We start from the raw sequence: 14,070 nt of genomic DNA on the forward strand, positions 1-14,070 counted from the left end.
AGATGGCCGGGACCGAAATAACGCCAATCTGCCTGCCCTGAGCCTTCGCGGGAGGGCTCCTGCCTGACCTTGCAGGTCTCGGGGGCTGCAGGGCTCCGAGGCTGCAGGGCTCAGGGGGCCTCTGAAACCCTGTTGCTGGGCCTCAGGCATGGGGAGGCCCACAAGCGCTCCTGGGGCCCAGACACCCGGGGAGGACTGCCCGGGACCCAGGGAGCCTTGCACGTCTCCGGGGCTCTCCACCAGGGACCCTTGTCAAGGGCACATGGACTCTTGGCTGCAGGACGGGGGCTCCCAAACCCCAGGCCCTGACCGAAACCCAGGCCCTGCTTTCCAACCCAGCCAGGCCGGGGAGCCTGCTCTGGCAGAAGGGACCCCTGTCCCGGGCACACTGACCCTCAGGACGTGCGCTCGTTCTCCACACATTTTTTCCCAAATTCTGTGTAGTGGCGCTACGCAATCTACGTCCAGTCTTAATTTCAAACCATCTTTCTGCACTCCAATTCCTTCAGCCTGTTCACTAAATTACATTGCATATTCAATTGAAAAGGCATTAGCCATGTTACTTTCTGACACGGATGAAAGAAGGCCCTGAAACTGATACAACTTCTACGTGGAGCCTATTCAACTCGACAATGGTTTAAAACCAAAAAGCATGACACTTCTTCATAGACGCGGCAAACTGCACAATGTTTTATTCTGTCAGAGAAAACAGGCCATGGGTTTATCTTAAATTCAGTTCTGGAAAAACAATGTAACTAAAAATGATTTTTTTTGTATAACAGGATGATTTGGAAAGAACTCAAGATTAAAAAAAACATTTCTTAATCGAGTCCAGAGCATGGAGAGGACGTCAAGCAACGCTACACTCTTCTGGAAATTAGCAGAGGATAGTGGCACTCAATACAAATGTGAAACACAAGTTACAGTAATAGACCAACATTTTACATACAGTATGAATGTCCACAGCATCAGGACGTTGAACTGCGGAATACGTGTCGATTTATCAGGCAGACAGACAGCTAACAATTATTTTGCTTACTTACTTGTCGGCTATGGTAATCTTCTGTGTTGTTTGTAAACTACCTTTATTGTTGTTGCATATCTGTCTGATTAAGAACGGCATGGTGAGTCTAACGCCAAGTATTCTTGCACTAACTTCAAATGATTTACATTAAAATGTTTTCTGCGGAACGATGCAAAACAGAACTTTTAAAATGGAAACGTCTCAGCTAGTGTTATGGGTGTCCCAGACTGGCATGTCTCAAAAGTTACCGTTCTCTGCGAAAGCAAGGATATGCACTAACGAGTTGCAAATACGAAAGATCAATTATTGATATTCTGAATAGTACAAGATGAGTCCCCTAAAGATGAGGACTATTGCGGAAACTTGTGCTTTTATCAAGAAATTCCCAACCACATTAAATGCACAAAGAAGTATTGTTACCTAGAAGCCTAAATTAGAGGAGATGGCTGCAGGGTGATCATTATTTCCAAGTTGCTCTGTCGGCCAAGAATGTGTATTTTTACCTTGCGCCATTGCAAGTTTTCTGAAGACGACTGTGTTTAAAGGGCTGCCAGCAATATCAAGCCCATTAATGGATGTAAATGAACACAGCCTTCTCTTCTTGACCAAACCCACTGCTTTTGGAGGATAAAAGGGACAATCTAGGCGTCTAAGACTCACTACTCTCAGCTCGCTTCCACAAGCTCAGCTTTATTTAGGTTTTTCAAGATCCACTTACATCATGGCTTTCACTCGTCAAACCATCTTTACATCTGGCGGCAGCAGAAAAGGCTTTAGCTCTTCTTCTGATATTATTCCAGGAAGCCGTAGCAGTTTCAGCTCCGTCGGCCTTTCTCGATCTGGGGCAAGTGGTGAAGGTGCTGGGTATTTAGGTGGCAACTTTGGTAGCAGAAGTTTGTTAAACCTTGGAAGTAACAAAAGAATGTCCTACAGTATCAACAACCTGCAGTACGGAATTGGTGGCAGGGCTGGTGGTGGGTTTGCTGCAGGTGGCGGATATGGCTTGGGCGGTGGAGCTTTTCGTCTGGGTGGTGGTCCAGGGTTTCCTGTTTGCCCACCTGGTGGTATTCAAGAGGTCACTGTTAACCAGAGTCTTTTATCACCACTCAACCTGGAGATTGATCCCAATATCCAGAGGGTGCGAACCGAAGAAAGGGAACAGATCAAAATTCTAAACAACAAATTTGCATCTTTTATTGATAAGGTACGTTTTCGAAGTTATTGATCTCAGAGAAAGATAACCATTCCCTCAAATGTTAATGTTTAATTAATGTGTGTTGTGTATTTGCTGAAGCATACGTGATGTGTACAGTACAAAAAAATTAAACATTATTGATCTACAGTAGTTAATAGTAAATCCCCAGTCACGTCAAGTGGTTGTAAAAAAAACGACATTTCCCTCTTTTATCTTTATACCAATGTCACATTTGTTCTTCTAAACTTCACCCCATAATACCGGTCTAGATTTAGCTTTAAGTTCGACAGTTAAGATATATTTGTTGCTGATTTTCAGGTTCGATTTCTTGAGCAACAGAACAAAGTTCTAGAGACCAAGTGGAACCTTCTGCAGGAGCAGGGTCATAAAACTGCCAAGACGAACACGGGCCCCCTCTTTGAAGCATATATAAACAACTTACGCAAGCAGCTGGATTCCTTACACAAAGAGAGTAGCAGACTGGATGCAGAAGTGAGAAACGTGCAGGATACGGTCGAGGATTTCAAGAACAAGTAAGCACACTTTCAGAATTCTTAGCGGTAAAGTGATTTTCAAAATTGTGCTGCCTCCTACCTGTAACCGAGACCCTCTCCCCAAACCCACCGCACTCCACATGTCTAAATATTGTTTTATATATATGGAAATAACGAAGTGTAGTTACTATGTTAGGAAGAGATCTGCATACTCACGATACAGGTATGCAGTTCCACCCTTTCATTGCCAAGGTTTGCTTAATATTTCGCAGTGTATGCGGCAGAGCGTTAACTCCTTTCTATCCTCAGAAGTTCTGCTCCCAGTTTGTTTAGGAGTGAAGCTGGAGTTTGTCGTATGGCGTTAAACAGAGATTAGAATATATTTACATCACAACAAGATTGTCATTAATTATCGGAAAGTCAGAACTGTTGTAACTGCCTCATTCCAAACATGAGAAACTATTCATGCAGGATCTGCTACAATCTTTATTTCTGAGATTTGTATCATATTTCTAACAAAGAGTCGGAGATGCGACTAAATCCTGAGAATTTAAGTATTATTCATTTGCTCTCTCTGTTGGACCTGTGTACTTTACATGCTGAATTAATTCGTTATAGTTTTATTTTTTGTTTTTTTGTTCCCTAAATGTTAACATAGACATAATAATATATTTAAACAGTTCAGTCTCCATGTTGGCTACATTTTGAAAAAGAGTCAGCAAAGGGGTTAAGCTTCTTCTCCTCCACAGGATCACTGATTTACGGGTTTCATTTCTAATTTAATTTTTTAGACTCTCATTTTCAGTACTGAAAATATGATAAATATGCTTTTTTCGGACTTGTGAACATTTATTGGATTGACTAATTTGGAATAACGTCGTATTAAATAATGTGCCTCTTACTATCAGGTTTTTGGTTATGATAACTGCGTGAAACAATGTATAGTACCTATAGAATCAGCATCTTCGCTAACTAATCCCTATTTATGTGAACATCCGGTGATGTTCCAGACGGCAGTGATTTAATACCAGCATTACTGTGGACATACTGATTATGCCTTGCTGTGCTTCAAGCTACCCTGAAGGTTACACAAGATAGCTTTAGGAAGTGCTTAACTCAGTGAAACATTTAAACAGAAAGGGCCATATTTACAAGAAAATTACTCAGCGCAACACCGCAAGCCATTTGGCTGGGCCACACTGTGGTACTTCTGAAGCAAATGGATACATCATGTTTACAACAATATGACGTATCCCTGAGCTCTCCCCTGCGCTGGTGCTCAAATGGATCCCATGCGCCAACACATGCACCATTACACCATGGTGCAAGGGTGTCTGCGTTGCGGGGATGATTGTTTTTGTGCAGGAAGGGACACACTCCTGCACAAAAACACAAAACAACCACAAGATGGGTTTTCATCTTTCTATGTGTGCCACTGCTCACAGAGAAAGAGGAAACAACAACATTTGCAATGCAATAGGTCTCGCATTAGGAAAGTTTGAGCTATTGCTATTGTAAATGATGATTTTTTTATTTATGTTTTGTTTTTTAAAATAGCGAAATTAATAGCTTTGTCATTTACAATGCCAATAGTTATACCTTTCGCAAAATGTGACACCTATAGCATTTGTAATGCAATATGTGTTGTATTTACGTGACTTACATGTATTGATATTACAAATAACGACTTTTAATTTTTTTAAATAATTAATACTTAAATAAAAGTTAATGTACTTTATAATGGCAATAGCTTAAACTTTTGTAAATAACTTTTGTGAATATTATGTTCAGTGTATTTTTTTGTGACGAAATTCCAAGAACAGAAGTGAAATATTAACATCTTTTTGTTACATTTGTAATAAAGCTTGAAACATTGAGAGAATATATTTGAACCAGGTGTTGTTGAATGGTTGCACAGATTGATGCTGTGGTGGTGCTGAGTGATGTTGTGATGGCGAATGAGTGATGCTGTGGCGTTCAGTGATGCTGTGGTAGCGCATAGTGATGTTGGGGTGCCTCTGAGTGATGCTGTGGTGGTGCTGAGTGATGCTGTATGATATGCTATGTTTTGTTTTGCTATCCTATGTTTTGCTTTGTTATGCTATGCTATGTTTTGCTATCCTATGCTTTGATTTGTTATGCTATGCTATGCTATGTTTTGCTATGCTATGCTACTTATTGTTGTGTTTTATTATGCTATGCTTTGTTTTGCTATGCTATATTTTGTTATGCTATGTTTTGTTGTGTTTGGTATGCTATGTGTTGCTATGCTATTATATGTTTTGTTTTGCTCTGCTATGTTTTGTTGTGTTTTGTTAAGCTATGCTATGTTTTGTTGTGTTTTGCTATGTTTTGTTATGCAATGTGTTGTTGTGTTTTGTTATGCTATGTTTTGTTATGCTATGTTTTGTAATGCTATGCTATGTTTTGTTTTGCTATCCTATGCTTTGTTTTGTTATGGTATGCTATGTTTAGTTTTGCTATCCTATGCTTTGTTTTGTTATGCTACGCTCTGTTTTGTTGTGTTTTGTTATGCTATGCTATGTTTTGTTGTGTTTTGCTATGCTATGCTTTGTTATGCTAAGCTATGCTTTGTTATGCTATGCAATGTTTTGTTATGCTATGCTATGTTTTGTTGTGTTTTATTATGCTATGCTTTGTTTTGCTATGCTTTGTTATGCTATGTTTTGTTATGCTATGCTATGCTTTGTTAGGCTATGTTTTGTTATGCTATGCTTAGCTTTGTTTTGTTATGCTAAGTTGTGTTTTGTTATGCTATGCTATGTTTTGTTGCGTTTTTATATGCTTGCTATGCTATGTTTTGTTATGTATGCTATGTTTTGTTGTGTTTTGTTATGCTATGCTATGTTTTGTTGTATTTTGCTACGTTTTGTTATGCTATGCTTTGTTTTGTTATGTTATGCTATGTTTTGTTATGTTATGCTATGTTTTGTTATGTTATGCTATGTTTTGTTCTGCTATGTTTTGTTGTGTTTTGTTATACTATGCGATGTTTCGTTGTGTTTTGTTATGCTATGCTCTGCTTTGTTGTGTTTTGCTATGCTTTGTTTTGTTATGCTATGCTATGTTTTGCTATCCTATGCTTTTTTGATATGCTATGCTATGCTGTGTTTTGTTATGCTATGCTATGTTTTAGTATGCTCTGCTGGTGAGTGTGGGTGAGAGTGTGTGAGGGTGTGTGGAGGAGTGAGGGTGTGAGGGTGAGTGAGGGTGTGAGAGTGAGGGGGTGTGAGGGTGAGGATTAAGGTGTGAGGGTGAGGGCGTTTGAGGGTGAGGGGTTGTGATGGTGAGGGGGTGTGAGGGAGAGAGGGTGAGAGGGTGTGTGAAGGTGTGAGGGTGAGTGAGGGTGAGGGTGTGTGAGGTTGAGGGGGTGTGAGAGTGAGGGGTGTGAGGGTGGGTGTGTGAGGGTGAGGGTGATGGGGAGTGAGGGTGAGGGGTGTGAGGATGAGGGTGTGTGAGGGTGTGTGTGAGGATGAGGGGGTGTGTGAGGGTGTGGGGGTGTGAGGGTGTGTGAGGGGGAGGGTGTGGGGTTGTGAGGGTGAGGGTGAGGGGGTGTGAGGGTGAGAGGGTGTGAGGGGGAGAGGTTGTGAGGGTGGGTGAGGGTGACGGGGTGAGGTTGACGAGGATGAGGGGGTGTGAGGGTGAGGGTGGGAGGGATGAGGGGGTGTGAGGGTGAGGGGGGTGTAACGCTGAGGGTGTCTGATGGTGTGAGGGTGAGGGGGTATGAGGGTGTGTGGGGGTGTGAGGGAGGGTTAGGGGATGTGAGGGTGAGGGGATGTGAGGGTGAGAGTGAGGGTGAGAGGTTGTGTGAGAGGGTGTGTGAGGGTGAAAGGGTGAGTGAGGGTGAGGGTGTGTAAGGGTGAGGGTGTGTGAGGGTGTGTGAGGGTGTGTGAGGGTGAGGGTGTGTGAGGGTGAGGGTGTGTGTGAGGATGAGGGGGTGTGAGGGTGTGGGGGTGTGAGGGTGAGGCTGTGGGGTTGTGAGTGTGAGGGGGTGTGAGGTGAGGGTGACGGGGTGAGGATGACGAGGTTGAGGGTGTGTGAGGGTGAGGGTGTGAGGGTGTGTGAGGGTGAGGGTAAGGGGGTGTGAGCGTGAGGGTGTGAGGGTGAGTGTGTGTGAGGGTGTGCGAGGGTGAGGGGCTGTGATGGTGAGGGTGTGAGGGTGAGTGAGGGTGTGTGAGGGTGTGTGAGGGTGGGTGAGGGTGTGTGATGGTGTGAGGGTGTGTGAGGGTGTGTAAGAGCAGGAGGGTGTGAGTGTGTGTGAGGGTGAGGTGTAAGGGTGAGGGTCCGAAGTAAATGGCGGCAGGGCAGACATAAGACAGAGAGAAACACAAATGTTAAGATAACAGTGCTTGAAGGGGCTGTTCATACTGAAGCAGGATCAATACAGATTTGCATATGGCTGCGGAGAACGTATAATTTGAAAAATAATATCGGTGTGTTTAACATGGATGCTCGATATTTTAGCTTGATTTTTCCTGGCAAGAAGCATATTTGCTAGTTTTACTACAAGATTGTAACTGAAATTCTGCATATGTTTAATTCTGCATATGTTTAAAGTAGCCACTGATGAAATGCGTTCAAGGACACCACCTTCTTTGACCTTCAAAAGGCGACTTTCTAATTCAGTCTCCTGTGTATGGGGTGAACAAAAGGCAAGCATCCCCAGCTCTTAGCTAGAGAGGTCAGCATTTGGCCTCTGGGCTGCAAAGTGTTGAAAACGTTGCTATAATGCTTCACCATTAGTCTAAGAGGTTATTCTGAACGTCACTTGCATTTCCAGAAGCTGTTTATTTTTTACAAATGGCAACGCCACACATCTGGGCAAGCTAACCCTACCCCATTCCTTCCTAGTGCACGCAGGACAAAAAAAGCAAAACTTGCGCTAAGCGAAGCACCCAGTATGGTAGAAAACGCGACTCTGAATTTGTTTTACACTGGCTCCATCACCACGAACAATAAGAAAGACGGTATGCCTGGCCCCTCTTCGAAGCAATGGTCCATCACCCTTGCCTGGAACCAGTTGGCAACATCAAGGACCCCTCACAACAGAATTCTCACTTTATATGCAAAGTACAGTCAGTGCGCAAGCATGCAGGCTAGATGGGATTTAACTGTGTCCAGCATCTGTATCCAATTCAAAATACGTTATATATTTTTGGGACGTGTTCTGAGAAATGTTGGCATGCAGGATTTCAACGTAGAATCTTCTGATATAATTGTTTGAGCTTTCTTCTACACAAAGGAAACTGAAAGTGATGGAATAAACATAATCTGGTCCTTATAAGCAACTGTTAACTAAATACCTATAAAATAATTGTTGATTTTTTTAATCGATCCACCATGCCCAATCAAATTGGGTATGGTTGCTTTAAAAGCTGGGTATTCCGGCAGGGAGATAAATTGACCAAAAGCTGGCAGCCTTGTACAAACTCATTTGAAGGGATCTGAGTACAGTTGGTAAAGGTTCCCTACTAAGGAACATATCGTAAAAAGCAGACCCATTCTGCATCCAGTCAGTGCGCAAATTGCACATCCAGCAAATCCAAGGTTCATCAATGTGTTTTTTCACATTTGGTCTATTTACTTTGTGAATGTAAATAACAATAAAGTATACTATCAAACTGTGACTACATGCCTGCCTTTCTCACTGTTTCACTTCAGAACTATGCAATTGTATACATTTAATAGAGCCTGTGGTTCTCAGTCAAAGGGTGAGTTGTAGAGGGTAATTGGAAAGTCCCCAAGGCTGCCCCTGTCCCCCAGAAATGTTGTGTTTCTTACACTCCTGATGTAGAGCTGTCTCACGCCGCGGGTTTTGGAAATATTTAAAGTCCCCTGCTAAATGTTAGAAGGTGCGCCTTGGTTTTGCGGTATTAGCAAATTGGCAGCAGGTGCTCAACCTAGCGGTTATTGTAAAGTCACGGGCGGACCGTGCTATGAAAAGGTTTCATTAAAAACATACATACTCGCCATGTCTCCCTGTGTCAGCAGGGACAAGCGGGTTGATTCTCTTCTCGGCTGCTTGTTCGTGGCTTTGGTTACTATCAATGCCAGCAATATGCCTAGTGGGTTCCTGTGTCTCTGGCACACTGCAGTGTCTGCTTCGAGTCTGGCCGGGTGCGCGCATCCTTTCATTCTTTTGAGATGGTGCATAACAATTAAAGTGGCCCAATTTAACATGTCCATTCGAAACTGTATGCCCAGTACGCAAAGGAAGGAGTGGCATTAACCCAATTATTTCGCAAAACTCGTCTTTTTTGTTTTCATTAAAAAATCATCCTAAATCTACGCATGAAAACCTACAAAATGCAACCTTCCCAAGTGTGCTCACACTTACACAATTTAGAACGTTTTACCGCTGGCTTGAAGAAGTTTTAAGACTCTCTTGATCCAGGAAACACAAGCCTCATTTGTTATGTGTTTTTGCCTGGTTTAAAACAATAACCAGAAAATACAGTCTTAAGACAGTTTAAAGTCCAGGCGGCTAGTTTAAAACCGTCTAACACCAGGACAGAGATATCTTTGCTAGTTTAATAGAAGGAAAACTTTTAGCAAAACTGAAAAATATATGGCAACATTTGTGCAGCTGTGTGACTAAGAAAGGTGAAAAAGTGTAATAATCGAGCGTTTTACGGGACGCGGAAAAAGAGGTATCATCGTTTCTTTGGAAAACAATATGGTGTCTTATGTCTAAAGAAGGAAGAGTGAGCGTGTACGTGAAATATGTGGGAGCCGAGGCCCGTTCCCTTTGAAAACAAGCTCTCGGCATTGCTGGGGGGGGGCGGGGGAGCAGCAGCCTTTGATGTCTGATGGTGGTGTAAGAGAGAAGACAAATGTTGGTGTGCAAGGCTTCCTTTCAAGTCGGGTGGGGGGCGGGGGAGTAGGAGAGCGAGCGAGTGGGAGGGAACAACCATATGGGGTGTGAGTGAGAAGTGAGGCCAAGTGCGTGCTGGGGAAGCATCGCGCTTGAATACCTCACATGCATTGGGGAGAATCCACCTTGTTCAGATTGCTGTTCGGCCTCTATATGTCTCGAACAGCAATGCTGCGCATTGCCAGAACGAGACCTAAAAATGAGGACAAATAAAAGTATTTCTTCTTGTTGCACCTCCTTACGACTACCCTGGGGACGCATAAGATTCTGACACATTCTCAGGTTTACCAAACTTTGTAAATCTGGGAATGCTGCAGAATGCATGGGTGTTAAAACCCATAGCAACACCCATGGAATGCCACTTTCACGCAAAGTGGTGCTTGAAAAGGGGCTGTATTTACAAGGACAAGATAGATAGATGGATAGAAAGATAGATATTTATTTTTTGCTTGATTAATTAAAATCTTTGCAAATACATAACAACAAAAAAATTCCCATTGTCCACAGATAAATACAGTTAAAAGCAATTAAAAACCACATAGTATAAAACAAGGTAATCAATTGCATATTCCTAATTTATACAATTTAGGTGTTTTTAAAGGAGATTATCGTAGACTCTCAGGTCTTAAATAATACTGGCAATAACTGCCACAACTTTTCAGGGCAAATGGCACAGCTTAACCAGGTCCATTGTCCAAGTTAGAGGTTTGATAATTAGAGTGCAAGTATGAGTAAAACAAGATAGAGAGTTAATATTACATGTAAAAAGCATATTAGCATGTTTCATGTAACAACAGGGTTTTAAGTCTCTTTGTTGCTGTCTCAAAAAATGTTGAAACGATGATACCTCTTTTACCGACAGCTGAGCTGGACGTCAGTGGGGTTAAAGCAAAGCTTCACTGCCTGCCTGCATGTCCGGATACCGTAATACCTAAACAAAGGACGTAACAAGGTGCATCTTATGTCCTTTAAGTTGGGGCAGTTGCAGATGACATGAATAATATCTTCCTTCCCACTTCTGCGTAGACAACAAGTCTGAGTGCCTCCTTTCCTTTCCCATGGTGGAAGATGGGGTTTAATCGCAATTACCCCCAAGCGCAACCTTAGAAACTTTTCCATCCTGCTTATCTTAATTCCAGCACTGAAGTAGGCTTGGGGTTTTGGCCTTACATAGTCACTGAGTACTATCCAGTCGTGTGCCTTTTTAGTAAGAATTGCTTTATCTTCTAAAACTGATAGCATAGATGTTGTTTTTCTCACTGATTTTTTAAAGGATACATGATCCGTTGGAACGGCCCAGAGTTTGGACAGGCCCAGTAACTCAATCGATTCAAACAAATAATCCCTTGCTGGACATTTTTCTTGATTGTGCAAGGCTTTCCAAAGGTAGGAATTTAAGGATCCTGCCTCAGCATTTTGGATTTTGTGCCAACATTTAACGTAGGTGCTCCTTCTTTCCACCGCTTGTCTTTGAATCCCGAATTCTAGCCGGATTTGAGCCGGGGAGACATATTTAGGGAGATGGAAAATAGCTCTATAGGAATTGGCTATTCTGACATCTAAAACTGCTGCATCTTTACCTTTTAGGGCCTCACTCCCGTATGTCAATGTCGGCAGCAATTTAGCCCTCAAGACCTGTAGGAAGGGATCAAGCATAAGGTCGGGTAGCCGTCTCTTCAGTGACTTCAGTGATAAATACGTTGTAGTCCCTTTTCTTCGCATGGCTTCTAACTGAAGATTGAAAGAGCATTTGTCATCCATTAATATTTCCAGGTATTTATAGCTTTGTACTTGAGCCAGACGTTGGCCGTCAAGGAACCAGCAATTGTTCTTCTTTTTATGGTAATTGACTGCCATAATTTTGGTCTTCTTGAGGTTTATTTTAAGAGAGTTCCGGTTAGAAAAACTGCTTGTTGTATTTAGTAGGTGCTGAAGGCCAATTGGCGTCTGGTAATTAGAACCAAGTCATCAGCGTATAACAAGTTGGACATTAGCTTGTTTCCCAATTTTGTTGCATGGGATGCACAACAGTCCAGCTCCCCAGATAGGTCGGCCAAAAAGAGATTGAAAAGGATCGGGGCAAGGACACACCCCTGCATGAGGCCTTTCGAGGTCATGATTCGTTTTGAGATGTGTGACACTGCGCCTAGTTTGACCCTGACGCCAGCAAAAGTGTTGGAGAAGGCGGTACAAGAGCAATTGTCCGAATACTTAGGGCCATATGTATCAAGCCGTTTTTGAATCGCAAAGGCCGAAATTCGTAGAATTTCGGCCTATGCGATTAAAAAACGGACGTTTTGCACGTTTTGGAATGTATGAAACATTCCCAAAATAAGGAATTGCAAACTTGTGCGATTCCTTATTTTCCCATAGAATTTGGGAATCGCAAATTTGCGATTCCTTAAATGCTATATATGTAGCAATTTTAGCTTGCAAATTTTGTTTCAGAATTCGCAAATTACCACCAACTTTCAGTTGATGGTAACTTGCGAATTCTTCCAGAAATGCACAAATTGGCATTTTTAAAGGTGGCATATGATGCACACACATGCCCATAGGGCATGTATGTGCGCCATATGCACACACATGTTCTTTTCAGGGGTGCAGCAGGGTGTCTTTGAGACACCCCTGCACCCTTGCAATAATTCTCAAATTGCGATTAGCAAATTGCGAATTTGCAATTTGAGAATTATTTTGCATTCATTCCTATGGGCCTCCTGGCCCATAGGAATGCATTGGAAATTATTCCTTAATTGCGAATTCGCAAATAAGGAAGCTTAAGGAATCGCAAATAAAAAGCGATTTTGTTCATACATACCATTTTGCATTTCCTAAATAGCGATTCCTTAAAATTCGCTATTTAGGAAATGCAAAATAGTTTGATGATACATATGGCCCTTAGAAACTAACCAGCTGCATCATGACACCAAGTCAGGATTCAGGCCTGACTTTAGCACTGAATCATCCCTGCTGGAAGTGTCTGAGTCAATTCGCGAATGTGTGGATAGGGGAGAGGAGGCCATGTTGGTCCTCCTCGACCTATCCACAGCATTCGACACCATCTCGCATGACATCTTGCTGAATCACCTTCATGAGGTGGGTATTGGAGGGATCCCGCTGGCCTTGGTGAAATCATTTTTGACAGGCAGATTCGAACAGGTCTCCCTTGGGCCTTTTGTTTCCACGGAGAAACCTTTGATATGGGGGGTTCCGCAGGGATCTGCTCTTAGCCCCCTCTTATTCAATGTGTACCTGATGCCGCTGGCGAAAGTGGTTGAATCTTGGGGCGTCAGAGTGATCTTTTACGCTGATGACACTCAGCTTGTGTTTTCTTTTAAAGATCACTCTGAAAGCTCTTTGGCTAATTTTCGCCACTGCCTGGTAAACATCGCCTCCTGGATGTCCGCCAACAACTTAAAATTTATCACTGATAAGACGGAGGTCTTATTTTTTAACCAGAAATCTTCTATCCCCTCCAACATTTGGTGGCCATCTGAACTTAATCCCCCCCCGGCGCCAGTTCAAGCTGCCCGTAATCTGGGCTTCCAATTTGACACAGCTCTTTCCTGCAAAACTCAAAGTAATAAAGTTTCGTCATCCTGCTTTGGAAAACTCTGAATGATTAAAAAAATCATCCCTTTTCTGCCACTTGAGTCCCGCTGAGCAGTAGTCCATGCCCTAATAACGTCCCATCTGGACTACGCAAATAGTTTGTATGTCGGAGCCCCGGCGTATCTCATTAACTGTTTGCAAACAGTGCAGAATTCGGCGGCCAGGCTGATTTGTAACATTCCTTATCGCCACTCGATTTCACCTTATTTGGCCAAACTGCACTGGCTACCAGTGAGATACCGCATTCAGTTCAAGGCTTTGGTCCTCGCCTTTAGAGCTGTCAATGGCCGAGGCCTGAAGGACTGGGTTCTTTAAGACCCAGCGGTGCCAGGGGACAACACCTGAAACCTTCGTGGGTAACCTGCTCCGGCGTACGAATGACAGAGACACGGGACACTTCCTTCGGCGTCAAAGATTCAAGGTTTATTTACTGCAGGGAACACAGATGTCACGACAAGTACAACACGTGCAACTTGGGGAGACTGCTTCAAATTGGTTCTGTGGATCGCTCCTTTTATACGAAATTCTCCCATAGGTTTGCATAGCAGACAAAGGTTTACAACCCGGTTCCCACAATTATCCCCGAGAGGGGTCGCTTTGGTCACTTTGATACTCATAAGGTCCGGAACATAAGTGCGGAAACATTTGGCGGTTCCCAACTGTAAAAACCCATCTTCCCACCATTAGTACATTCCAATCGACAGTAAAACAGATGGAAGAAGGAAAGGACAGGTGCAGAGGAAAATGGAAACAGTGGGGAGATTGGAAAGGGTGTGAAATGGGAGGTATCGAAAAACACGAGCTACAGGCATCAAAGGGACGTGCCTAATGAGATGCACGGCTGAGACAA

At 43.1% G+C, this 14,070-nt stretch overlaps 1 protein-coding gene across 1 annotated transcript in view; it reads left to right on the forward strand.

Annotated features, from left to right (window-relative positions):
- Positions 1 to 1,698: 1,698 nt before the first annotated feature.
- LOC147748234 (keratin, type II cytoskeletal cochleal-like) overlaps positions 1,699 to 14,070 on the forward strand; it is a 535,675-nt gene continuing 523,303 nt past the window's right edge. Inside the window, exons 1-2 of the mRNA XM_086959157.1 lie at positions 1,699 to 2,228; positions 2,538 to 2,752. Of these exons, the coding sequence (XP_086815283.1) occupies positions 1,746 to 2,228; positions 2,538 to 2,752 (698 nt within the window). The 5' untranslated portion in view covers positions 1,699 to 1,745. The remainder of the gene's footprint in view (positions 2,229 to 2,537; positions 2,753 to 14,070) is intronic.

Source organism: Lissotriton vulgaris, chromosome 1_1 (assembly GCF_964263255.1).
Source record: "Lissotriton vulgaris chromosome 1_1, aLisVul1.2, whole genome shotgun sequence".
NCBI lineage: Eukaryota > Metazoa > Chordata > Amphibia > Caudata > Salamandridae > Lissotriton > Lissotriton vulgaris.